The 27901-nt window shown below is 43.3% G+C and overlaps 2 protein-coding genes across 5 annotated transcripts in view; both read left to right on the top strand.

Moving 5' to 3' along the window:
• The window catches only part of ERCC6 (ERCC excision repair 6, chromatin remodeling factor), an 80700-nt gene extending 73845 nt beyond the window's left edge, over positions 1-6855 (top strand). For 3 of the 4 annotated variants that reach the window (XM_073353085.1, XM_073353081.1, XM_073353082.1), the window contains 5 exons: positions 630-775; positions 872-1591; positions 2179-2380; positions 3672-3750; positions 4242-6855. In XM_073353085.1, the coding sequence (XP_073209186.1) occupies positions 630-775; positions 872-1591; positions 2179-2380; positions 3672-3750; positions 4242-4673 (1579 nt within the window). In that variant the 3' untranslated portion in view covers positions 4674-6855. The remainder of the gene's footprint in view (positions 1-629; positions 776-871; positions 1592-2178; positions 2381-3671; positions 3751-4241) is intronic. The other variant, XM_073353083.1, reaches the window with a different exon arrangement.
• A 13206-nt stretch (positions 6856-20061) lies between these two features.
• On the top strand, positions 20062-27465 carry LOC140915315 (bone morphogenetic protein 2-like). The gene is made up of 5 exons (XM_073354901.1): positions 20062-20236; positions 20870-21009; positions 21954-22070; positions 23351-23552; positions 27014-27465. Exons 1-5 carry the CDS (start codon positions 20062-20064, stop codon positions 27463-27465), a joined length of 1086 nt encoding a protein of 361 aa, XP_073211002.1.
• The last annotated feature ends 436 nt before the right edge of the window (positions 27466-27901 follow it).

Below are 27901 nucleotides of genomic sequence, written 5' to 3'. Positions count from 1 at the left end.
ATGCTAAACAGAAGCCTACATCTACCAATACTGAATGGAGTGTTCTGGCAGCTTAGTTCCCCCAGACTCTGTTCCTCCCAGTCCCTCTGGATGGGCTCTTGGTATTCCTCCAGCCCTGTGGGGTAGTTCAGCCCACACCAGCATACAGTCGGGCTCTGCGCTGCTGCACTGCCTATGTGATTTGTGGCCTCTCTAACCAACATCGTACCATCTAAACTTCATCACTTTGACAATCTCGCCCTCTTCTTTCACAGAGCTTCCTGATGGTTGTGTGGTTTACATATGCAGCGTTTTCAGTTTTAATGTACAAAAAACCCTCTAGCTGTGAAGTTATTTACTACGTAGAATAAATGAAGTCTCATAGGACACTTCAGGATGGTGGGTACCTAGTGTGTTATGGGATTGCTGAAATGCAATAAATTCTTATGGTTAACAATTTAGTGGGTTGTTTAAAAGTTACTAACTCAGATTGTCTTTGTGAAACAAACATCATCTTCCCACCACTTAATTGTTCTGCAGGGTAAAATTCATGATGATAAAGTTTTCTGCTGGAGCACTGTCTTCAGTACTTAAACATCGCTAGACATTGTTTCATGCCAGCAGTACAATTTTATTTAATATTTTTCCAGACAAATCTTCAAACAGTTTTTAACAAACAGAGTGTTGAAAGACCCAAAACAAAGGCGCTTTTTCAAATCCAACGATCTTTACGAACTTTTCACTCTGACCAGCCCAGATGGGTCTCAAGGGACAGAAACTAGTGCTATTTTTGCAGGTACATGAAATCATTTTACCTAAACTGTGAAATCTAGATTTTGTACAAGAGACGATGCAAAATGTTTATTATTATTTAACTTCATACCTATATCAGGTACCGGTTCAGATGTTCAAGCCCCGAAACGCCAATTAAAACGGAAACTTAAAAAGCCAGCTGATGGTGCTTCCAAAGGTGATCTGCATTTTAAGGAGCACAACTCGCCTAAATATGACAAGCCATCACATTCTTCCTCGACATGCCAGTTGGTGAATTCTTCTTCTAAAACAATAGAGCCAGTTAGAGAAACCACAGGAAATTTGGAAACTTTCAACCAAAACAGTTCTGCGAAAGATGGTACACAAGCTACAAATAATAGAGATTCACTGATTAAAGATGAGGAGAAAAGTTTGAAAATGGCCGAGGGGTCTGTATTCCAAGCACTGCCAGGGAATGCATGGACTTCAGAGAACGTGGAATGTTCATTATTTGGTGAAATGCGTGAGGCACCTACTGTAAGTACTGAGAGCAGACATGGTCTCGTATGTGAGACAGAGAGCTCCCAGGGGAAACAGAATGATAACTTTGAAGATGAACATCTAGGTGGTAATCCTCACAAACGCACCTCAAAAACTAAACACAGTATGGATATGCTGACACTTGAGGGCCACAAGAGTAACCCTAAAAAGCCAAAACATCTCAAAGGTGCCAGATTTGAAGGGGAGCGTATCCCATATCTGGTGAAACAAAAGCAGTACAGAAAGGACAACCAAGAAGAGGAGGAAGAACAAAAGAAGAATGATGATTATGTCTTGGAGAGACTTTTCAAAAAATCAGGTAACCTTTTTATTCATTTGCACAACAGTGCCAGACTACGAAAAAGTATAGAAAAATCTACACAAGTGGGTTTCCATTATTGTAATTGCTAGCAGCCACAGTACAATAGGTGACTTTTAAACATTTTCTTTAATGTAAATGGTTTGTTGAAAATATTTATGATTTAATCTTCATATAGTGAAAACAACCACAGGTCTTTTTGGCCAAAGGTAGTAAGTGGGACAGCAGTATGGTGGGGAACACTGGTGCGGAGGGAGGTAACTGAGTTTCACTTAACTGGGAGTTACACTGAAGATAAAGTTGCCCAGATGGATTTAGCCTACATCTAGCAATACAATGGAACCTTACTAATCTGCACTAACAACTGGGAGATCCAGTATGAACGAATGAATTTTGACCCCCTAACGGCAGTAGAAGTGGTTTATTATATTCGGTTCACTTGATATAATAGGAATCTCTGTTATAAATGGATGTATTGAAATGTTTCCACTGACAGTATAAAAATGAATTAAGGTTTTTTTTAAAAGCTCACTGCTTAATTCTTACACATTCTTTCCTCCTCCTGCCCGTTGTACATACTCTGCTAGGAGTGCACAGTGTGATGAAGCATGATGCTATTATGGAGGCTTCCAATCCAGATTATGTGTTAGTGGAAGCAGAAGCAACCCGAGTGGCCCAGGATGCCCTGAAAGCCTTAAAGATCTCCCGACAGCGATGTTTAGGAGCAGCTTCTGGTGTGCCAACCTGGACAGGCAACAATGGTCTGACTGGTGCACCATCCGGACTAAAGTAAGATAGTACCCACATGACTTCTCCAGAGAGGGAGCATTTAACATAGTCTGCTTTTTGTGCTGGTTATTTGCTCTGGATTTACTTCAAAAACTATAAATGAGATACGGGGCTGATTACAGGAATTGTATTGAAATATTAGCTCTCGGATAAAATTTTTGGAAACACCTTACTTTTGAAGATGTGAGTTAAGCCCCTTAGGCACTTTTGAAAATGTTACCCCTGATCACATATAGTTGAGAAGAGATGATATAATTAGAATGAATGAAGGGTCCGTATTAACGAAAGTACCATTTTGGGGTTGTGATCGTTCAAACTAAGCCAGCTTCAAGCTGGATCAGTACCTGGATGGGAAACCTGCAAGGTGCTACAGATGCTGTGCTGTCCGAGTTACTGGATGAGATCCCTAGGTGTGCCTTGGCTGGCTCTGCACACCTCAGAAGGGGAACATGTGTGTACCTTTCCTAGGTACAGCTGGGGCAAATTCAGCAACCAGCACAAGTCAGAGCAGCCTTCTAGGGGCCATTCTGCCATTCAGGGATTCCTGGGGAGGCAGGGGGGGCAGTGCTCTCTGGACATGCCCTTCCCTCCTCTTCCTCCCCCACTCCCACACCAGAATACTTACTGCACTGCGGTGGGTGAGGGGTGCCAGGTACAAGTAACCTAGGGGCTGACTTTGTAACTCAATTTCCTGTGTCCTTTGCACCACTAGAATGGTACAGAATGGATGGAGTGGGTGCCAGGATCTGTCTCACCATCTTCCAATGGAACATAAAACCAAGGTCCTGAGCTCTCCTAGCCTGAAGGATCCTGTGTCACATTCCATGTTAGCCTGGGTGTCAGATCCTAGTGTGAATGTCAGATTATATGGTGCTATCTAAAACTTTCCTTGCAGTTTCAGTTGAATACAGTAAGTCTTCACTTCCTGTCTCAACCTCATGTGTGGTGTTGCCATGTTAAACTGCTGCTACATTTTACCCTAGAGGTGGGCGAAGTTGTAGACAACTTTGGAATGAAAGGCGAATATAAATGTAAATTGTCTTGTGTACTAGGTTACAGCTTCCTGTTGCTCTTGGGCCTCTGATAGTGACAATTGCATCCTGTATGTGAGAACCCCTTGGTCTGTAAATTCTAAGAAATTCTTATCATTGATCGCTAAAGGGGCGATAAGATCCACAATACTTGGAGCAGGTTTTTACAACAGTAATTCAATCAAAGTATCCTACAAAGTGTCACAGTGCATATTTAGGAGAGATATTGTAATAAATTACTTCTCTTGCATGTTTTTTAGGAGTAGGTTTGGTCAGAAAAGGAACCCTACTTTGCTTGTCCCAAATTCCTCCACTACATCTCTTGGAAAGAAATGCAAGGTAAAGCACAAGAACTAGTGCTACTGTATCTTTTCCATGAGTATCAGCTGATTTAGTTGAAACATTCTAGTTTAACTTTTGCTATTTAGGGTATATGTCTCATAAATAATTACCATACTCTGTACGTAACATTCCAAAGCTTTAGGCCTTGAATTACATACAGATTTGATCTTACATCTTGAAAAAGAATCATCAAATTCAGTTTAATCAGTTGCATCAGTCTTTCATTTCATCTTGCTGTGCTCACTCTGGTTCAAGAATAGAGATTTTTTTTTTTTTAAGTTACCCAACAACTGAAATACATAGTCAAGTTGTGAAGTTAGCGCACATTGACTCAAACATGTTTTAATTCACATAATTAACTCCTGCAGTTTGTTGAGGTTGGTTTGGTTTGGTTTTGTGTAAGCCTGAATGGCAGGCAAATTCACCAAGAATAGGTTCCATGGATCTCAAACTCCAACTTTTCCTATCGTGTCTGTGTTTATTTGCAGGATGCTGATATAATAAGGAAAGAGAAGGTAAAGAAAAATGTTTCCAGTGTACATTTTGATGGGAAAATCGAAGGAGGAGAATCATCATCCAGTGCACTAGATTCATCATCTTTGTTAGCGAAGATGAGGGCGAGAAACCACCTTATTTTACCACAGAGGATGGAGAATGAGGGTGCTGAGAATCTTCAGGCTTCTGCTCCACTCCCAACTTCGACAGAACATGACGAATTGCTAGTGGATGTACGAAACTTTATAGCATTTCAGGCTCATGTGGACGGAGAGGCGAGTACTCAAGAGATACTGCAGGAGTTCGAATCCAGGCTGTCAGCAGCACAGTCTTGTGTGTTCAGAGAACTTCTGAGAAATCTTTGTACTTTCCATAGAAGCCCAAATGGTGAAGGTGTCTGGAAACTAAAGCCAGAATTCTGTTGACCCTTTGATTAGGAGTACATCTGTGTGTGCTTGGCCAAAACTCAGCTCCATAAGACTTTCTATTCATCTTTTAAACTGGAAGGTTCTATTTAATTTTGTGTAAATATTTTAATTACTGACTTGTACTGTACCTGGTGCAGCACTTAAGTATGTCTCACTGGAGACATGACTGACCAACTTCCTATTTACGCTATTTATATATAAAAAGTGGCATCTACCTCACAATTGAAACAATACAAAATAACAGCACCTTTTCTTTTAAAGAAATCTTAATGTAGATGGGCTGCGGAGCAGGGGTAGTAACGTTTTATTGCAATAAGAGCCATGGATTTTGCCATGTCGTCAGATTTTTATCCGATTTCTGTGAAGTTCAGTCTTTGTCTAATTTTCTGTATGTTGTTTGACTGGTCATGAGGGTCAAACATTACACCAATGAACAGAAGCATTAATAATGAACAGTTTAGGTGGGTATAGAAAGGTAACTTGTACTGACGCAGTATCAAGAATCATTGTGAGAGACTTTCATCAGTGTTGAAAATTTGTTTGTACTGTTGTTGCTTTCCTTTTTGCCAGTAATTGATGTATGTCACTAAATACTTGGACAAAATTCTATTACCATGAAGGTGTAATTGCAAAAATAAAGAGCCAGGCAGAGCATCTGGATGTGTCAGCAGATTGGTAACAGGTTATAGAATACTTTTACCTTTAAATCACCAATTCAAATCCTGCCAAGTCCCAAAGCACTTGCCTGGTGTAATACTTACTACCATGAAGAGTCCCATTGAAACCAAGGTGATAGTAAGAAGTAAGTCGGTAGTGGGTGATTGGTAGTTGCCATCTGTGGCCTCTGTAACACCACGAAAAATCTCTCCAAAATTGGTGCTAATTGTGACCTGTTTTCAGTCTTGACCCAAGAACTGAACTAGCCGTGGAGAATGAACTGCCCTCACCCTGCTGTCCTGGTCCTTTCGGGTCAGGGCTGAGGCACATTTGTGGGTATATGGGGAAGATTTCCTTGTTGTACCTGTTCTGTGGATAAAAAGAAAACATCCATCTCCATCACTTCCAAACTTGCACTGAATGAACATAAATTTCCTTTAGAGGAAGAAAGAACTGGATTCACTGTAGTCAACCTGACTTCTGTTTCCACCACTGCCATCTTGAGTCTCTCTGCAAGATAGATGCCAGTATGCTACAGAGAGAGATTTTAATGGAAAAGTGGTACAGCTTAATGCCAAAATGAGAAAACTGCATTTCTTTGCAGCACAGCTAAACCATTATTGTATAATTTAAACTAGGAATAACCAATTGTAGTCAGTGGCTCCCCTTATAAGGGAGAAGGGCAAAGATGCTAAGCTGCAGGTTTTTATTTGAGTTCATTAGTAATAAGCAATTTCCCTTAACTAACGATATTCAAGCTGCAAATACAAGCAAAACTTAAAGTTGAATGGTGAAGCAAGAATAAAGTGTTCTACTTTCCTGCTCCAGTGTGATTTAGAAAGACATCTCTTTGAGTTTATTCCAAACAGGCTTTCCTCTGCTTGTGTATTAGCCTAGAAATACTGGGCTCTTGCTTCCCTCTCTTTGCTGAGAGATCCTTAGTGGGACTCCATTACCTGAATAGTGATGCCACACTATGCCATAACTTGAGTTACAGCAGTGCCTTCCCACACAAAGGAATGAGAGAGGCTGCTGAGTCCGACTGGCCAAGAACTGGCATCCCCTCCACACTCAGTTTGGAGGAGGGATTGCTGCAGTTCACGTTGCAGGCTATTATGACACAGTCTCTAAACTTGCCAAGGATTTCCAGTGAAGAGAGGGAAACCAAAGAGCTGATATTTCTAATGCAGAAATATGTAGAAAATGTTGAGTCTGACTTCACGCACCTTGAAAGAACGGTAAAAGGGCACAACCAAATATTTTTTTGCAGTTCCCTTTAAAGTTGTTTGTACAGTTTTTGATTGAAACTGCAGGAATTAAGTGTTTATCTCTGGTGCTTAACAAAGAATTCGAATGCCCTGCATCACATACTGCTTTCATTCTTAAAGGCATATTTCCTATATTAGAGGGAGGAAAGTTTATAGCTCTCTCCTCTGATGTGTTCATGATGTAAAAGGAGCTGTACATGCTTTTATAATTCCTCAACTTTTATGAACTTAATAAAATGTCTAGTAAAAACAAACCTATTCTAAGAGGCTTCCAGTTTTTTGGGGTTAAGTTATATAAGAGGCTTTTTGGTTGGTTAAAAGTGGGAAGACCCCCACTGGAAACCCCAGAAGAAATCATGGTGATCATCTATTGAGAGGTCCATCAGACCCTAGAATATCTTTGAGGATGTGAGTATGACTATAGTCTTAGTTGTTGCATGGGTTATTGCAGGGTTTCTATATGCATGGGTAAGTCTAACTTTACTTACAGTGTTAATAAAACTTGTAATACAGATAAGACTTTGTACTTATGATGGTGTCTGTAGTCACTGTCCTTGGACTTTGTGTGTTCCCAGAGTCTCCAAATTTGAGAAAACCACCAAAAATGATTTTCACTCAGTTGAGCTTGAAACTCTAGCAACAGGAGCTGAATACATGGTAGTTTAATACAAAGTTATTAAAATCAATTTAAATTAAAAAAGGCTTCAAGCGCCACTCTGGTTTGGAGCTGGAGGGGCGGATGTGTCAAACCTGAATGGTGCTGTGACCTTGCACCCTGGGTTGCAACACCCAGAATGGGAAGTCAGACCTAGCCCCGTGGGACAGGAGCTGCTGCTGCTGCAGTGTGACCTTCTGATGAGACTGAGTTTTTCCTCTCTGCACCTCTTCTGTGAAATTGTCTAAAAATTTGCATGACAAAATAATAGCCTTACTCATAGGTAAGGCTATGAGTCTTTCGTGCATTCCATGACTTTCCGGGACTTCCACAGCTGCAGTGGCTGACCCCAGGGTCGCCTGAGCATCTGCGGCAGCCCCAGGCAACTAGTCCCGGTCACTACCCCAGAGCAGCAGCAGTGCCCTGGGGCCTCCCCACCCAGAGGAGCAGAGGCAGCAGTGGGGCCCTGGGCTGCCCTTGCCCTGAGCAGCGGGGGCAGGGCCATGAGCTACCCCCTACCCGGAGCAGTGGCGGTGGTGGGGCCACAGGCCACCCCCCCTGCCCCAGGAGCAGCAGCAACCACCGGAGCACCCCCCCTCGAGCAGCAGCATCTGCTGAAGCACCTCCCCCAGCACCTAAGATTTAGTTAGGGGCAATTTTAGTAAAACTCATGGACAGGTTACTGGCCGTGACTTTTTGTTGGCCGTGACCTGTCCATGACTTTTACTAAAAATACCCGTGACTAAATCGTAGCCTTGCTCATAGATCACCTCCATTTGTCTGCTATAATCCCATGACTACTTGGCCATGACTGGTTTTGACCAGTCTTAGTAGTAGTGGAATTCTTTGCATAAGGGGGGAAGATTTTTCAAAAGCATCTAGCAAGACTTGTGCTCCTCAACCCCTTTGGCACTTCTGAAAAATCTTCTGCTAAATCATTACAGCTACAAAGCTTGCTATGCGGTGGGCCAGATCCTCAGCTGCTGCAAATCAGCACTATTCCATTGAAGTTAATGGAACTATGCCAGTTTACATTACCTGAGGATATGGCCCTTGGGGTCCACCATGTCAATTATTGGCATTCGCTCTTCCCAGAATATGCAATATAATCTCTTTAAGCAGGTGCATACTAAAATCCTAGACAAGTCCAACAATTTCTCTGATTTCCATGGGTATGTTTTGGATCTGAGACTGTAATTGTCCATTTCCCAACACAATAAATAATTAAGCAGTTGTGTTACTGACAGCTCTGGCTCATTAAATATTTGGGAAATGTCTTTTATGCCTGCTTCCGGTCGGGTTTTCTCTTGCTGATAAAATGCTTTTTACAGAGGATGATCTTGTTGGGGTTTTTTGGTCACCGGACTCCATATACTGTATAGCTTCTGTGATGTACTTTCAGAAACCTTGAAGAGAGGAGATATTGACCACTATCCTCATTCTACTCTCCAATTCATAACACGATGGTTTTTGGCTACTTCTGACACCAGTGTCTGGTGATTGCTGTATATGGATAACTGAGTCAGAAACTGCTCTTAGTTACATTGGTGCAAATCTGGATTAGCTCAGCTGAATCCATTTGTCCATATCTACCAACTAACTCAGCTTGATATTGAGTAAATACGGTCCCATATGCAACACTGCCAGAACCAGAAGAGGCACAGGGCGCTTCTTTATGGAGAGAGATTTTCTGGCTTTTTCTTGAGACTGAACATAAAGGAAACCCATTCCTTAAAGAGAGATGCTATCAAATGTCTGTGAGGAAATACCACAGAGGAATGCCTGTTGGTAGCACCATGTTGTGAACATTTTCCAACAGATTGAAAATGCAGAGCCTGAAAGCTGCAAGAAACAAAGGCAAGATACGATGCCGTAAGAAGAATATTGTGTATTTCTCAGTTGGATTCTCAGGAGAAATCTGCTGCCTCTTAAGGAAGCTTTCAGAGAGAAAAACGTCTTGGCAGCCATCGCATATGCAGCAAAAGCTGCATCTTCTGGGGGAAAGTTATGAAAGGGATTGATAGATTGTCAAAATGAAATTGTTAAAATGGGATGGGCTTTAAAATGAGGGCCTAGAAAACACGGAGTACCTGGGGAACGCAGACAAAGCTGTTTCAAGGAAAGGGTAATACCTTGCTCTAATAGAGGAGGCTGGCATTAGTGTTAAGGGGGAGAGCTAGGTATATGAATAAATAGCACCAAGGGGGGATAATGTATTAAGTCTTGCAGTCCCCTTGTGTACAGGGCTGATTCCTTGTGGAATCTATTTAATGCTCCAACTTGGACTGTGGATCTGTCATATCCTCGAAGTGAAGATGATTTAGGCTGGGAGGTTTCCCAGGAACAGCCAGCTGCTGCAGGCAGTAGTGTTAAAAGAAAAGGAGGACTTGTGGCACCTTAGAGACTAACCAATTTATTTGAGCATAAGCTTTCATGAGCTACAGCTCACTTTATCGGATGCATACAGTGGAAAATATAGTGGGGAGATTTTATATACACAGAGAACATGAAACCATGGCTGGTACCATACACACTGTAACGAGAGTGATCAGGAAAGGTGAGCCATTACCAGCAGGAGAGCGTGGCAGTGGGGGGGAGGACCGTTTTTAGTGATAATCAAGGTCCTGATCACTGTCGTTACAGTGTGTATGGTAACACCCATTGTTTCATGTTCTCTGTGTATATAAATCTCCCCACTGTATTTTCCACGGCATGCATCCGATGAAGTGAGCTGTAGCTCATGAAAGCTTATGCTCAAATAAATTGGTTAGTCTCTAAGGTGCCACAAGTCCTCCTGTTCTTTTTGCGAATACAGACTAACACGGCTGCTACTCTGAAAGATAGCAGTAGTGTTAGTGATTCAGTAGGAAGCACTTTTTCTTCTGTCAGTAGTGAGCCATTGCCCCCACATGGTGTTAAGGGGTGCCTGTGCTGCTGGCTGCGATGTCAGATACGATGTAAAAGTAGGTGGCAGAGTAGCAGCCGTGTTAGTCTGTATTCACAAAAAGGAAAGGAGGACTTGTGGCACCTTAGAGGCTAATGCATCCAATGAAGTGAGCTGTAGCTCATGAAAGTTTATGCTCAAATAAATTTGTTAGTCTCTAAGGTGCCACAAGTACTCCTTTTCTTGATGTAAAAGAAGTTACTGACCATTAAAGATCCCATGTCAGTTTTATCCCTAGCCTAGGAGTTGACCCCAAATTCCAGCTCAAGTAATTCTTTTCTTCCTTCCTAAATTTCCCTAAAGTTTCAATTGGATACACTGTGGTTCACTGCCTACCTTACACTGTCACTGTGAGCTGTTAAGTCACAGCAGTCTACTCCAGAGTTGGTGGGTTTCTTTGAAGGATGAATTTCTATCCGTTGGCCTAGGGGACAGAGCACTGGACTCGGAAGACCTGAGTTCTACTCCTGGCTCCACCACTGGCCTAATGGATGAGCTTCAGCAAGTCCTTTCACCCCCCGTGCCTCAGTTTCCCCATCTGTACAATGGGAGTAATGCTGGCCTCCTTTGAAAAGCAGTTGGAGACCTGTGAATCTATTACAGGCATGTTTAAAGACTTAATTGATGCTTCTAAAGTTCTTTTCAGAACCCTAGTGAAGCACCAGGATGTGCCGGCAAACCTAGAGCTGGGAGCAAATCTTCACGGGGAAGGGTAGCAGACAAGTGATTAAAAACACTCATTTAGGGTCCCTTATTCTCTTATCCATTCACGTTCAAAGTAAATGCTGAATTTACTCTTCTTAACTCACCAGTTCTCTCTACTTGTTACCCACTAAGGAGTTGCCATTCTAAGGATTCAGGTGATCTCAGCACTTCTGCCTCATTCTAAATTGCTGATGTGGTGTGAGTCTTGCTCCTTCAGCCATGCCTTTCTGGATTTGTGCTCCTGGAGGACTCTGAGCAAGGTGCTTTTATTAAGCTGAGAGGAGGAGATTAGTCTAACCTCCTCCCTGCTGTGGGAGCTGTTGGGCTGAAGAGAGCCTGACAGGCCAGTTTGGACAGTTCTTCATATGCCAGTGCCTGTCTCCCTCTGGGGTGAGGTGTCGAGTTATGTGCGGAAGAGCTGATGGTGTTTGCACTGTGCCTTGGCTGCACCAGCCCCTTATCCTCACAGAAGAGGTCAAGTGAGCTGCTCAGGCCGACAGTTGTTCTCCTTCTTGGTGAGAGGAGAATGCATCATGGGCTAGCAAAGAGTCAGGGGCTATGCAGCAAAGACAGGGGAGAATGGGGAAGGCTGCTGTGAGGCCCAGAGAGAGGAAAGCAAGCTTCACCCTGCTTCATTCCTAGACAACACACTATGCAAAAATGAAATTAAGGTTGAAAGTATGTAACTAACTTTAAGGGTAAAAATCATTACAGAAATGTTGTAATTACACCAGAACCAAGCACTACAAACTCAGAACTTTGAGTCAACATTACCCTTACAGGAAATCCAAACGTGCTGTGGGATGAAAATGCACAGCTAAGGCATTCAAACAACCTTGACTCTGCCCTGCGTGAATTTCTTGACTACCACCTCTAATAGTGGTGTGACAGCGCCGTCATGACCAACATCAGAGATTGAACCAGTAATCCTCATGAGTCACTGTGCGTTGAGCTAAATAGCCAAGTTCTATAGTTGGGGTTGTAACAGACTCTCATCCTCTAGATCGGGCACTGAGTGGGCCATATAACACACATTGACCAGTGGGTTACACTTACAGCGAATATGAAATTCCCCATGTAACTTCCTCCCGTTACAGGGTCTGTATCTCACATTCATTGTGGGTTTCCCCAGGAGCCAGGACTCTTGGCCGTGACAGGAAATGTCTAGCAGCACCAGGACCTTGTGAAAACTGGAACAATGGTAGCCTTTCCACAGCACCTTGGAAATGCTGAGCTGCCACAATGCCCATGGAAATCAATGGCAACTGCCTGTGCTCCAGCAAAATTGATCTTAATGCTACCTGAAGTCAAAAAAGGCCTTCTCAATAACTTAGCTGTTTCCAACTTGTAGATTTATTTTTTTTTATTTAGCAAGGAAATACACATCAAGCTTTCCTCAGACCACTGGAGAAAGCATCTTGTTTCAAATAGGCCTCCCAATGTACAATCCCCAAGGGCTCTGGGAAATTGCATGGTGTTACAGAACATTAACTAATCTAATGTTAACCACGCCATGTGGTTCCTGAGCTGCTATAAACCATTGACACCAATAGAGCAACCCCAGTTTTCCCCAACTGAGTGTCTGTCCCTCAGCATAGACAACTGTTGTGTTTCTAATCCAGCTGCTGGTTGTGGTTAACGCGTGGTCCCACAAGCAGATGGCAGAACGCTGAGCATTGCAGACCTTGTCTACATTGACTACTGCGTTGTGTTTAACACAGTTAGTGTTACTTGTATTCTAACACGATGTAATCTCCAGGGTGGACAAGTCCCAAGAGGGCAGTGCATCCCTGGATGGAGAGGTTGGCAGAGTTTCCATCTCTCAGTGGGAGGTGGGAAGAGACCAGCTATCAGAAGCAGGCACCTGAGAAAGGTGGGATATTTGCACGGGAGAAAGAGGAGAGAACAGCCAGTAATATTTGGTGAAATCACAAGGACAGACATAGCCCTAGCATCCAGTTTCTATTCTGAAGGCTAACTTCACAACAGAGAGGTCGGACCTGCAGTCCAGCCAGTGGCATAGAAAGCAGCTTGATCCCTCCAGCTGGGGATTCCTCTAGAGGAGGAGTCCCACAAGTGGTTTTAGAGTGGGCACAGGTGGCTCTTACACCAGCGCCCGCTGCAAAATTTGGATCTGGAGGTACATGGTAAAGCCTGCAATATTCAGTGGCGCTCAGAGTCTGGGATTTGGTTCAGACCGAAAGCCAAAAAGGAGCCAGCCATGAGATCTGGAACCAGAGCTGGGTTTGTGTTCTTAAGTTTCCTGGTATTCTGATCCAGGGATTTGGTTTACACCCATCCCTAATGTATAGTTCCTTTTAGACATGTTTGTGGCCGCAAATCCTCCAATTACCAAAAAAGGCAGAAAGAAAAGGAGTACTTGTGGCACCTTAGAGACTAGCAAAAAGGCAGGAAATCCCCGTATTGCTCCCTGCTCAGACTCCACCCCTGCCATGCCTATGCAGATACCCTCACCCAGCCATAATACTATGCACTTAAATTGCACCTTTCATCTAACTCTCAAAGTACTTGACTTACACCACCTAGTGAAAACTCTTATCACCGTAATTACGGTAGGTAGATTTAGGTGGGCTCTCTTCCCACAGATGCCTCTTTTATATTTATACAACTGCTCCTTCCCATCACAAGAGGTTCATTACAATAAGCAGCATATTAATGAAATTCAGAGGTGTAGACACATGGGCAGGACACACCATACGTAACTAATACGTTACAAAAATGGCTCTATGTCTAGTTGGCAGCTGGTATCAAGCAGAGTGCCACAGGGATCAGTCCTGGGGCAGTTTTGTTCAACATCTTCATTAATTATCTGGATGATGGGAATGATTGTACCCTTGGCAAGTTCGCAGATGACACTAAGCTGGCGGGAGAGGTAGATATGCTGGAAGGTAGGGATAGGATCCAGAGTGACCTAGACAAATTAGAGGATTGGGCCAAAATAAATTGGATGAGGTTTAACAAGGAGAAGTGCAGAATCCTGCACTTAAGATGGAAGAATCCTGCACTTAAGACCCTGCACCGCTACAGGCTGGGGACTGACTGGCTAAGCAGCAGTTCTGCAGAAAAGGACCTGGGGATTACAGTGGACAAGAAGCTGGATATGAGTCAACAGTGTGCCATTGTTGCCAAAAAGACTAATGGCATAACAGGCTGCATTTAGCAGGAGCATCGCCAGCAGATCGAGGGAAGTGGTTATTCCCCTCTATTTGGCACTGGTGAGGCCACATCTGGAGTACTGTGTCCAGTTTTGGACCCCCACTACAGAAAGGATGTGGACAAATTGGAGAGAGTCGAGTGAAGGGCAATGAAAATGATTAGGGGGTTGGGCCACATGACTTATGAGGAGAGGCTGAGGAAACTGGTCTTATTTAGTCTGCAGAAGAGAAGAGTGAGGGGGGATTTGATAGCAGCCTTCAACTAACTGAAGGGGGGGTCCAAAGAGGATGGAGCTCGGCTGTTCAAAGTGGTGGTAGATGACAGAACAAGGAGCAATGGTCTCAAGTTGCAGTGGGGGAGGTCTCGGTTGGATATTAGAAAACACTATTTCACTAGGACGGTGGTGAAGCACTGGAATGGGTTACCTAGGGAGGTGATGGAATCTCCATCCTTAGAGGTTTTTAAGGCCGAGCTTGACAAAGCCCTGGCTGGGATGATTTAGTTGGTGTTGGTCCTGCTTTGAGCAGGGGGTTGGACTAGATGATCTCCTGAGTTCTCTTCCAACCCTAATCTTCTATGATTCTATGAATACAGGCTAGCTTTGTGCTGGCATGTGCTAAGTGATACACAGCATGTGATGCCATGTTAAGAAGGACCCCTCCCCTCCCGCCACCCCAAGACAACATAATCTAAAAGCATATCCTTTCAGCATAGACATTAATGATCCCATGACTCTTCTCACAAAAGCAGGGATTTGCCGCTACAACCTTGGCCAAAAAGATCATTCCCATCTACACCAGTGTTATATAGGCTGCAGTGTTTCCCGTCCGGCTGCCAAACTCCACCCCAGAAGTGGCTGCATTTCAGTGCTGCTGTACATGAATGATTTCTTACACCCTTGAGAACTGTCAGCCTGAGTGGTGGAATGGGACTGTGAGATGTTGTTATCCTCATCAATATTTTCTTTTTCTTGGCTTTGTTTTTATGCGACTAACAATTAGCAGTGACGGATTAGTGAACAGTGTTTCTGAAGCGCATGGATTCATATGCAGCCTTCTCGAATGCAACCCTGCTCGCAGTGCACACCAATTGGCTATAAACAGGAGCACAGCTTTGCCACTTAAGTGTATGATTTTATGGTATGAGTGAGGTTGAGTGCCTGTGTGAGTTGTGCTTGGATAGTTGTATTGATTTGTGTGGGTGGCAAATAAAGGGTGTGTGCTGCAGTAATGTGTGTTTGGGGTCATTGTGTGCTGATTGTGTTGTGGGGGGGTTGTGTTGGTTTGTGTCGGAGGGGTTTTGCTGGGAGATTTGTGTTGATTTGTACAGGTGGCAGTTGGGAGCACGGGTGTGGCCACTGAGCCAAGTAATTCAGGATTTGTGTAGTCTCTTGCTCAGATAACCCATGAAATCTTTGCATTCAAATTAGCTGTGGAGTAAGGGTGATGACTGGTTGAGTTAACTCTGATATCACGATGGTCTAGGACTCTTGGCATGGCATAGAGTCACGCCTTACTGCAGCTGTGAACCATGCAGGTGTAATGTGTAAAGTCAAAATGGCTCAGATCTTAACAATTGCATGATAACTGACCATGACACCCAGTAACGATTCACCTTGCTGATCTACTGAACACAAAGAGCTCTCGGCCATGCTTGTAGTTGCTTCCATCGTGTTATACTGACTTACCAGACATTTTAGGCTTCATGCGACACACGTAGTGACGTTCCTGAACTCTGAACAGATGTATCTGTCTTTACAATAAGAATGTACTTTAGTAAAATGCTCAGTTTGGAGAGTTGCCTTATTTTAAAATCAAAATAATGTATACTTCACACTTAGTTTTCACACCAATGTTTTTACAAGCAATGTATTACGCCATACGATAAGCACGCTGTGCCCAGGTATGAAGGATAGCCTGCTAATAATTAGGACTCCAGAGATCTGGGTCAGATGCCTGACTGTGCTGCAGACTTCCTGTGCGACCCCGGCAAATCAGTCAGCCTCTCTTTGCCTCAGTTTCCCCATCTGCAAAATGAGGCTGATAATACTATAAGTAACTGGCTAGTGAGGAGGTGCACCACGGCCCTCAACTGGATGGATTTCTAAGTGCTCAGTTGCGTATCACAAGTCCCATTCTGCTAGCAGCTGGTAGGTATTCTCTTCCTCTGAGTGGTAGTGGCTCGTGCTTTTAGAGCAGGAAGATCTGAATTCTCTACTGGTTGTTACCCCGAAGAGACAAGTGGCCGTAGTGTGCAGCACAGTGACCACCTTGAAGTCCCAAGCAGCAACAGATTTGTTACTTAATACAAATGTATCATGGCACTAAACAAAACAAGTTCTGTAAAATCCTTTCATTCCCTCATATGGAAAGAACCAAAAAGAGGCACAGTTTCATTATTATTAGATCCATTTTACAGCCGGGGGAAAAATGAAATGCAGAGCAATGAAGTGACTTGTCCTAGAGGCAGAGCTGAGAATGCACGAGTTCTGTCCCCCACTACACAACATGTCCTGGAAAACGTTATAAATGTTCTATTAGACACAAGTCTGCTGATACTTCACCTAGTTCCTGAGAGGGGATGGGTTGCAGGCAGGTGGTCCTGTGCAGTTTTATTTACTGAGGTCTCATCTACTCGAGAAAACTGCATTGCTTTGACTCAAGGTGTGGTTTAGCTAAACTGGTGCAGATCCCTGTGTGAATGCTCTTATTTCCATGTAAGAAGGACTTATTGCAGTTTAACATAAATCAATTAGAAATTGGTTTTAGCTCTCTCAGTGTAAGCCACTTAAACCAAAATAAGAGCATCCACACTAGAGCCTACATCAGCTTAACTAAATTGGTTTAGACGCTGATTTAAATTACACATTCATGTAGACAAAGCCTGAGAGACATCTGCACAGAGACAGAGGATCTGCCCTAGGATCCTTCGTTGCTTAGTTCATCTGCTTCTGCTGCTCATGTTCTGCCTGAGGTCATCTTCTTATGTGATATCATGCTTAGCTGCCATGAAGAGGTGGATGTCACCTGCTTGGGATCCTACAGAGCGGATGACTCTCAAAGCTGCTAGGCTCCTGTTGTCACGCTGTGTCTTTAAAACTTAAAACAGCACAAGGGAAACAGAAAGGACAATAGCAAAATTCTCCATGCCATGTTGCTCAATTGCATTTCCATGAGATGTTGTTATGCACGATGTTCAGAGGGGCAAATGGCTCCTTTGCTGTTCCCAAAAGGCAGAGATAGACCTGGACAGTGTCAATTCCAGATCCAGAATTTGAGCCTCATACATGCAAAATTTGGGAGTGCTTGGCCAGGGGGATTGGATCAGACCCAGCTGTTCTTCTGTATTTTTATTTATTTGTATTATGGTAGCGTTGAGGCCCCAGCTCCATTGTGCGAGGCACTGTACATGCACATAATGATTCTTTCAATTGTTTCTGGGCTCAACTGGTAGTTGTCCTTCACCTGGTGAGGAAGACCTGGTATCAGGGAACAATAACACAATTAGGCTCCTGGGGTAGGGTGATCAGGTGGCTTAGCTGGCCTAAGATTTGGGCTTATTTCTCATTCCAGTCTGATATTGCATTTTAGTGCCACATCCACGCCTGCTTCTGTGAATTGCATTTTATGAGGCTGTCAAGGTTCCTTCCCCATTCTGAACGCTAGGGTACAGATGTGGAGACCTGCATGAAAAACCTCCTAAGCTTATCTTTACCAGCTTAGGTCAAAACTCCACCAAGGTACAAAATATTCCACCCTTTGTCCTTGGATTGGCCGCTACCACCACCAAATAAATACTGGTTACTAGGGAAGAGCTGTTTGGAAACGTCTTTCCCCCCAAAATACTTCCCAAAACCTTGCACCCCACTTCCTGGACAAGGTTTGGTAAAAAGCCTCACCAATTTGCCTAGGTGACTACAGACCCAGACCCTTGGATCTTAAGAACAATGAACAATCCTCCCAACACTTGCACCACCCCTTTCCTGGGAAATGTTGGATAAAAAGCCTCACCAATTTGCATAGGTGACCACAGACCCAAACCCTTGGATCTGAGAACAATGAAAAAGCATTCAGTTTTCTTAAAGAAGACTTTTAATAGAAATAGAAGTAAATAGAAGTAAAGAAATCACCTCTGTAAAATCAGGATGGTAGATACCTTACAGGGTAATTAGATTCAAAACATAGAGAATCCCTCTAGGCAAAAACTTAAGTTACAAAAAAGATACACAGACAGAAATAGTTATTCTATTCAGCACAATTTTTTTCTCAGCCATTTAAAGAAATCATAATCTAACACGTACCTAGCTAGATTACTTACTAAAAGTTCTAAGACTCCATTCCTGGTCTATCCCCGGCAGAAAAAGCATATAGACAGACCGAGACTCTTTGTTTCTCTCCCTCCTCCCAGCTTTTGAAAGTATCTTGTCTCCTCATTGGTCATTTTGGTCAGGTGCCAGCGAGGTTACCTTTAGCTTCTTAACCCTTTACAAGTGAGAGGAGCTTTTCCCTGGCCAGGAGGGATTTCAAAGGGGTTTACCCTTCCCTTTATATTTATGACAGAGGCCAAGATGAAAACAAAGGGAATTCGCTGCTGCTTCTGTTCACCAGCCGTGTGCGCCCTTTAAACCAGGAGTTCTCCGCCTTTTTCTTTCTGAGGTCCACCCCCAATGTGCAGTACAAACTCCACGGCCTGCCTGGGCCACATCTGTTTTTCTGCATAGAAAAGCCAGGGCCGGCATTAGGGGGTAGCAAGCAGGGCAATTGCCTGGGGCCCCACACCACAGGCTTTGGCATCAGCCCCAGATGGCAGGGGTCCCGTACAGCAGGTCTTCATCTTTCTACCCTGGGCTCCAGCAAGTCTAATGCCGGCTCTGCTTGGCGGACCCCCTGAAACCAGCTTGCGGCCTTCCAGTGAGCCCCAGACTCCAAGTTGAAAACCACTGCTTTAAACCACTGTGTGGATCACACACAGCCAACTTCTGCCTTTTCTTCTCTGAGGCTGGGAACTGACTATAGATCTCCTGAGCCCCACTCCAGTGCCTTAACCACAAGCCCATCCTTCCTTTTTGCTCTAACGAATAGTGCATGCAGGGTACAGAAGGACAAAGAAGAGAAGCAGCTGGAGGAACAGAAACTGATCTCTCCTATCACTGAAGGTATTGCACATTCAGGGAACTACAAACAAATGGCTTGTTTGATGCTTACAAGAGTGGAAATGACACTCCCCTAATTGAGACTGAATCCCTGTGTGTTGTACTTTCACAGTCCTTAAGCTTCAATAATGGGGGTAGGGTGTGGGTCTCATTACAAGACCATCCCTGCATAACCCAGCTGGCCAGGGAAAGCACCATCCAATGGGGTGTTTGATTAGGGAAAGCAGAGCATGCTTAGCACAATTATCAGGTTTAAGGCCAAGGACTGAAAAGGGGGACTGTATCTTAGACCTAGAAAGAACACAAAAGTCCATCTCCCCCGCCCCAACCCCCTTCTGGTGACTGGAGGGTGACTAGCTGCAGCAGGGACACTGACAAAGGCCTGGAATAAAGCATTATGTCAGATGTGTGGATTCAAGCTGCTTAGTCAGCTACTTGTGTGGCTTGTCCACTTCGTCACTTGCAGGAACTCCACCCATGGCCACACCACCACCAAGCGGGTGCTCAGATTTGTCATGCAAAGCCAAGCACTCCCTGCACACTGCCTTATAGGAGCTGGTGGGGTGGATTTCTCAGCCCATTTGGGAGGCTTGGCTGCCAGTGACAAGTACCTCCTGGAGCTCTGCACTCCTCAAAGACTCCAGATCAGAGCACACCTGAGCTGCAGCTGCACTTCTCCTTCTGTAACAGCCAAAGAGGATCTAGTTGACATGGCAGCATCCCAGGGCTGGCGCTGCCTCGTATTGCTGCTCCTGCTGCTCTGTGACCCCGCTCGCTTGTCCAGGGTGTCCGTGCGGACGCAGAGCAAAGGGATTCTCGCCGAAGCCATGCGGAGACTGCAGGAGGTCTTTGACATTGAGGCCCTGCCCCATGATGTCCTGCCTCACAGGAAACCACCCCAGTTTATGGTAGATCTTTTCAATAAGGTGGCAGATTCCAATGGGATCACGAAGGCCCCAGGGCTGCTGGAGGGCAACGTGGTGCGGAGCCTTGAAGACCGAGGTAAGCCACAGAGAGGGAGAAGATGGGGGAGAGGCTGGATAAGTGGGACAAGACAAAGCTAGGGAGGCAAATTCACCCCAGTGTAACTCCACTGAAGCTAATGGGTTTGTGGGGAGAGCAGGGCTGTATCGGGGGCGGGGGGAGAGTGAGGGATTAAGAGTGTGCAGATGTGTACGTATGAAGGAATGTGGAAGGGTGTTGGGTGATGTAAGGTGTTTTGTATATACCTGACTCCTGTAGATTAAACTTTTATATGGAAGCCTTTGATACAAACTCATTGCTACTTAGTGAATGTTGGGTGGGGGGTGGGGCATTCTGAATTCAAAATAAACATAGGTCTGATTTTTTTTTTAATTCTTTTAAAATATCCCATGCACAGAAAATTTAATTTGCTCCATTTTATTAGATGCCTGGCTCTTGCATGGTTATATGCTTTTGGTTTGCTCTGAAGACCTATTTTTAATTCTATTTTCACTTCAGTGTCCTATGTCTATCACTGTTTTAACACACACATTTGAGTAGTTCTTTCTGTTACTGCAGGTGACATATTGCCATTTCCTGGAAAATCAGAGTATTCTTTCTGTGTCTTGTATGTTGGACTGGTTATTAATAATTCTGTTGTTTTTTTTCTAGATTATTTTGATCAGTCTTATTTCTACTTCAACATCTCTTCGGTTGGGAGGAATGAACAAATGCTAAAAGCTGAGCTCCGAGTTTTCAAACTAAATAAAAACCATGTGCCTCAAAAATCTTTTTGGCAACATTTTCTCAAAGTAAGTGGGCGATTATATTATTAACAATAATAACAAATGAATAATTAATCGACAGATAGTGTCTTTAAGTTAAAAAAATCAAGCATGAAAGAAATGAGACTGAAACCAACTACCCCATGAAACTATCCTGTGTTTTATGTGGTTACTGCCAGCAATGTAGAAGTTTCATCTATTTCTTTGACTCCAACAAGCAAAGAAATACAGCCAGGGTTTTGGTTTTGTTGCTATGCTATTTTTTTTTTCCTCTGAACTTTTTTCAATGAAACATCAATGCTGCCAAACAATCTACTGATTTATCTGTGCAAAAGCAAACAGGACAGTTCGGTGATCCTGAAGGTGAGCTCAAACCACAGCCAAGCTATCCCAGATTTTGAGATATTTGCAATCCAGATCCAAATTCTGCAGCTCCAGTCCATCTCGAGGGAATCAGGTGGCCTGCGAACCCAATGGGCAAATATGTGGGGCAATAGGAAACTTGGGACAATATCAAGTAGTCAAAAGAGACAAAAAATAGATGGCCAGGTGATTTTCCATTTGCATATATTTGTTTTTGTGTGGCTCTTAGTACATGAGATAATATCCAAGTGCTGAGAGAATATTCACTGTTTTTTGTTTTTGTTATGCATATTTTCATTATGATTACCAGATATACAGGTTCTTATTTATTACTTACTCCTAAAAAATTACTAAGGATTAGGGGTATATATCTATCGAGGGTTAGAGATATAGATAGATCTATCTGTATGTATCTAGTAGATGTACATTACTTCTTGCCCTTATGTGAAGCTGACCAGAAGCCACTTTTTAGTCTCAGTCCAGGTCAACAGACAGGGTGAATCCATCCTGGAAGTGGAGGAAACGTGTTTCTTTGATGCTGACCTCTTTGCTGGAGACAATCAATTGTTCCCCATTTAATTTTGTTTTGTTGTATTACCATATTCAAGGTGGATGTGTATGAGCTTTTGGACAGAGGAAGTAAGCTGCAGAGAAGAAATCTCATTTCATCCAGACTACTGTCTTTGTATACCGAAGGCTGGGAGGTGTTCAATGTCACGCAGACAGTAAGCGGAGAATTCTTAATTCCGTTGTTTTTTATGCTAAAGATATTGTAACAAATTCATGGCCATGGGCTAGGAACTTCATGGTTGCCACTATGCTGGATACCAAAACTTCAGGGCATTAGCAGAGACAGAACCGTAAATTCTCTAGCTCCAAAGCCACAAGCCTGACAACCTGAGCTTATTAACTGGTAGCAGCGTACGACCTGCAACAGCCAAATGACCTTAACTCTGCTCATAGTAACAACATACAATAACTACATAATTATGATTAAAGCATTTTAATGTTTGCAGTCCCAGGGTAGACGGCATCAATTTCTTAGGAGAAATTCGTTTTTCATTTTCTTTTTATGCTCATGGCATCACTACAGGGCAGAGTTAAGGTTATTTAGGGCTTTAGCTTTGTATTTTCCATACCTTAATGTCTCTAGATCCTTATAAATGTAACCTTAACTCTAAATCTCTTTGGTTTGTAATACATGTTTTGGAGATGCCCTTAAATTATTGATATGTGCTCTCAACCTTATCTCCAGCTGAACCTGTGTTTTTGGTCTGGGGAATTTCACTTAAAAAACAAAATTAACCATCTGATATCAGTATAGATTTGCAACTCATTATTATCAGCCTTATATAATTATTTTATTTTATCTTTAAGATCAGATTCACAAGCATGCTGTGGCTGACTGGTTGAATTACCTCTGAGGTTACAATGGCCTGAGCTAAGAGTGACCTGAGCCAGTGATTTAGCTTTACCTGTTAGTCCACAATCATAATAGTTAGATTCAGCAATTGTTAATAATTTAGCTTGATTGCTAATTTCCTCCGATGTAGCCTGTGTGTGAGATTTAAATGAGTTTTAACAATATGGAAAGTCTGGAGTCTATATTATTCCATTATTAAGATTACTTGGGAAAAGAGAGGTCTGACAAAGGGTTCTAAATTCCTGGCAAGGATCAATTTTAAAATTAATTTTGACTCCTAGATTAATCAATCAATGTACCAGTAAATTCTCCAAAAAATAATTCTGTATTTAAAGGTAAGGGCTGTGGTTTTGGGGAAGTTACACTGTATGCTTCGTACAGCACAAAGATGGTGAGTTCCTGGTTTAAGTACAAAACTCAGTTTAACCTTAACTAGGCAGTTACAACTATTGTCTTCATAATAATATAATATGTCCCGGCAATCTTTTAGGCTATTCCTTCTTCCCCCATATAAACATTGCTTAGTCCTAATGAGATAGACTTACTCAAATGATCCTTTCCACTTTTCTTTTTTGTTCTGAGGTTTCCAAATGGGTGGGACACAGCAGCACTAACCATGGCTTTTTGATCACTACAACTCATCTATCTAAAACCAAAATGGAATCCAACTTTGTCAAGTTTGCCAAGAGCCAGCACAATATGCGAGACAGTAGGAATGCTTTCTTGGTCCTCTTCACCAATAATGACAGACAGAAATCTTCCAGCTTCCTACCCTCTTCCACCGGTAAGATAATGCAACAGTAACTCTTTGAACAGAAGCTCCCTTTAATTAGTTCTGTTACTTCCTCATGCATTTTCTGCAGATAGTTGCATTAGTCACAAGCACTGAAACTGATTCTGGTTTGCCACTGTCAAAAGCTTGCTTTGATATAATCATTTTATTATTTGCCTCCTGTAGTGGGTCACCAGACATCTTAGGCCAGGTCTATAGTAGAAGCGCTTTGCTGGTATAGTTATATTAGTATTCGATACAGGCAAATGTAGTTTGGAGGCAGTTTAGACCAGCAAAACTGAAGCTTATTCCAGCCCCACCATGAGCGAAACAAATTATACTGACAAAAGTGCAGTTTTTCCTGGTATATCTGCATCAACACTAGGTGCTTTTGTCAGCACAGCTATGTCAGTCACAAAACACAACTCATCACATCCCTGACCAACACAAGTATGCTATGCCAGCAAAAGTTTATAGTCTTCCATCTATAGTCCTGGCCTAAGTATGTCTTCTCTTCATGCCCATCATTCTAGTCAAAGGTGTAGAACCAGTGACTTCCAGCCTATGAGCATGCAATGTCAACTCCACCAATATATGGAGTTCTGGACCTCATGGGATGCAAGGTAGTGCTGGGGAAGAGGACAAAAGATGATAGGGAGGGTAGCAAGCAGAAGGAGGGAAAGCAGATATATACACTTGAGGAAGGGAGAGAAGAGGACCAGAAGGGAAGACGGGCTGGAAATGTCACTCAGATTTGTGTGTGTGCATGTGCACGCTCGTGTCCACCATACAACTTTTTAGTAAGTTAAAGAAAAAAATTGGAATTTATACTACAAAGGTTTCCTATTTATGAAATGCATCTCCCACAAAAAATGTGCTGGCTATGAAGCTAAGGTTGCAGGCTCATATTGGGTTTCAGTGCATATTACCTTTCAAGCAGATAAACAACAAACATCATAACACAAACAAAAATGAGAACCCAGGAAATGCAGAGGTAAGGTTTCCCTTCTCAAACAAGGCACTCAAGCCACCTTATCTCTGCCCCTGTAGAGAGATGTTCATTCCATCTGTCCTTCTTTCCCTGTAGACTATTGAAAGCATGCTTGAAAGAACGTTGGTTTTTATCTTTCATTTCCCACAATCATGTCTTTAATACTAAGTGTGATGATTTGTCACTTCTTATGTATCTAACATCCTGACAGGGCCATAAGCAGTTAGCAAACGGAAGTGTGCAGAATCTGTATTCTCTATTTGACAAACCTCCCAGGGTACCTCAGAGGGGAATGCTACTGCTGCAAGTTACAAATCCTCTCAGGAGGTCCACAGAGAGAAGGGACTCGGTGAGCACTAAGCTTGAGGGACAGAAGATCAGGAAGGCATCCCCTTCACTCCTATGGAACTTCTGAGGTCCGCAAAAGCCCGCGGAGAGACTAAAGAAGCTTCTTGGCCCTTCACTCAGGAGGCTCGGGAACCCTGTAGCACTCTTTTATCCAGTGCCAAGGTTCCCTTAGGGTCTGAGTTACAATTTTAGGTCTATCTCTGCAAGGAAAAGGAAGTAGAAAACTTTTCGTTGTTTTATTTAAGTAAGAAAGGGACCTGCTAAGGAAAAATATATTGTGTTTATACCTATTTTTTCTTCTTTGACTCATAATAAAAGCCAAAAGGGTGTTTTGTTTTATTTGTTTAAAAAGGGGGAAGGGTTCTGCTTCTTCTTGATTTACATTAGACTTGCAGGTCCTGTCTGGGCTGGAAGATTCTACATGACTGGAGAGCTTATGCAAATGGTGATATCACAAAATGGAAGTTCAGCTGTCCAGAGGGAAGGGGGTTTTTAGTCGGGCAGTTTAAAACTTTTTTTTTGCTTTTGCTTTTTCTTTGTTTTCTAAAATGTTGATTTAACTGCAATGACTAATTGACGCTTTGAATAAGGGAAGTTTTTGTTGACTGTTCAATACCTCACCTCTTAAACTATAACAAACATTCCTTACACCTCCCACTGATCCTCCACCAGAGCTAAGGGAGATTAGTCTTTGCAGTCCTGATACGTCCAAATAAATAAAACTTAAAAATAAACTTTCCAGCCTTATTTGTACATCAGAAAGGACCCAAACAAGACAACATTGTGCTGGCTCATGAGAACCAGACAGTGAAACTGACTAGAAACAAAAGTAAAACAGACCAGCCTAGTGCCAAGTTTACAGTGAAATTCCGGCTCCCTGTCCAGTAAAAGGACTTTATGTGGTGGCTTGGAGACAGAATCCTGCTTCTCAGTGTAGGGAACCTTTGCCCCATCTACAATTTGTGGTCAATAAATCTGGGCAGTCCATGTTTCTCTGGTTCTCTCCGTTTCTGCTCCACCTTCCTATACAGAGACACAACCAGACTTGGCTCTGTAGTGCAGGGAGCTGTGCAGTCTTCAAAACTTTCACTATTTCCTGACCTTTGTTTTGTATTTTCAGTGCTTTTTGGGCCTTGCATGCCAAGCTGAAGCGAGACACATTCAGACTGGAAATAAGGCATACATTTTGAACAGTGAGGATAATGAATCCTTGGAACAACGTACCAAGGGTCGTGGTGGATTCTCCATCACCGGCAATTTTTAAATCAATATTGGATTTTTATTTTTTTTAAAGATAGGCTGTAGTTCAAAAGGAACCCTTCTGGAGGAGTTCTCTAGACTGTGTTACACAGATCAGACTAGCCCAGTGGCTCTCAAATGTTTGTACTGGTGACCCCTTTCACACACCAAGCCTCTGAGGGCGACCCCCCTTATAAATGAAAAACACATTTTAATATATTTAACACCATTACAAATGCTGGAGGCAAAGCGGGGTTTGGGGTGGAGGCTGACCGCTCGCGACCCCCCATGTAATAAGCTCACGACCCCCTGAGGGGGTCCCAACCTCCACATTGAGAACCCCTGGACTAGATGATCACAATGGACCCTTCCGGCCTTGGAATCTATGACTCTATGAAGAAGTCCTCAGGATTTGGTCCTGAGGGAAGTGCAGCCTAAATGTCTAAGTATTTAAGATTTATAATACTGTCATTGTCTAAGGCTATGTCTACACTACGAGCTGGTAATGTGATCCCCCTGCCTGTGTATACATACTCACACTAGCTATCTTTGAGTAGCAGTGTAGCCACAGAAGCACAGATAGCGCGGTGGAGACATGACTAAGCCATGGGTAGCATGCAACTACCTGCACTATTGCGGCTACCCTGCTATTTGTATTCGTGTTCGCTCAATGAAAGCTCGCCTATGTGTACCCGAACAGGAGCAATCGCACCCCTTACTCATAGTATAGATGTACCATAAGTGTCATTGTCCTTTCCCAGTTTTGTTTAAATCTGTGTGTTTCATGAGGACTATCTCCTTTGAGAGCAATAAACTCCTCCCAACGTATAGACAGAAATACAGTGTTCTTCATGACAAAGGTTTACTTACCCCTGTCATGTCCTCTTGCTTTCAGAATTCCAGCCATCCTCGCCTGAAGATGATACTTCATCACACCTACCTCACCAAAATGAGGTCTTTGCAAACATCAGAGTGAACAAAAGCAGAAGAATTCGGGATACCTCTTCCTTCTCCCACAAAGACAAAATTGTGCCATGCCAGCTCAATGATCTCTTCGTCGACTTCCATAAAATTGGTTGGGCGGGGTGGATCATTTCCCCACGTGGCTACAAGGCTTATTATTGCAAAGGGGCCTGCCTGTTCCCCTTAGGGGAAAGTCTAAGAGCGACCAACCATGCTACCGTCCAGTCCATAGTGCATACGCTGAAACTGACCAAAGACGTCAGCACACCGTGCTGTGTCCCAGACAAACTGAGTTCCATCAGTATTATGTACTTTGACGACAATGAGAATGTTGTCCTTAAGAATTATAAAGACATGGTGGCCACAAGCTGTGGTTGTCATTAACAAGAGCCCATTCTGCCTGCAACTGACTCGCATCTGGACTCAGTGCACCCGTTCTCCACAGCCCCAGTGGTGCTGGAACAACTTCTATAGTGAGGGTGCTGAAGGCGGATACCATGTATTTGGGTTGTTATTGCTACATCAAGCCAGGGGGGTGATAGCACCCCTAGTTCCAGCACCTATTCACAGCTCTTGTGATGTTCAGATTAATAACATGTCAGATCGGGGGGAGCCAGCCAGTCAGCTTTGAAAAGGCTCCACCTCCAGGCTCCACCCATGGGACAGCAGCTGAGAGGAGAATGCTGCCAAATTCTACAGACCTGCTGACTTTTCAAAGGGTCCCATGCTGCCTGGCCTGTGGTGACAATGCAGGGAAGGTGTGGGGGGTGTTTCTGTATATACAAACCAGTGGGACAGAGCGGAACTTGGTTTAATCAGG

The sequence above is a fragment of the Lepidochelys kempii genome, chromosome 7 (genome assembly GCF_965140265.1).
Source record: "Lepidochelys kempii isolate rLepKem1 chromosome 7, rLepKem1.hap2, whole genome shotgun sequence".
NCBI classification, from domain to species: Eukaryota; Metazoa; Chordata; order Testudines; family Cheloniidae; genus Lepidochelys; species Lepidochelys kempii.
This window is presented reverse-complemented; position numbering and strand designations above follow the sequence as displayed.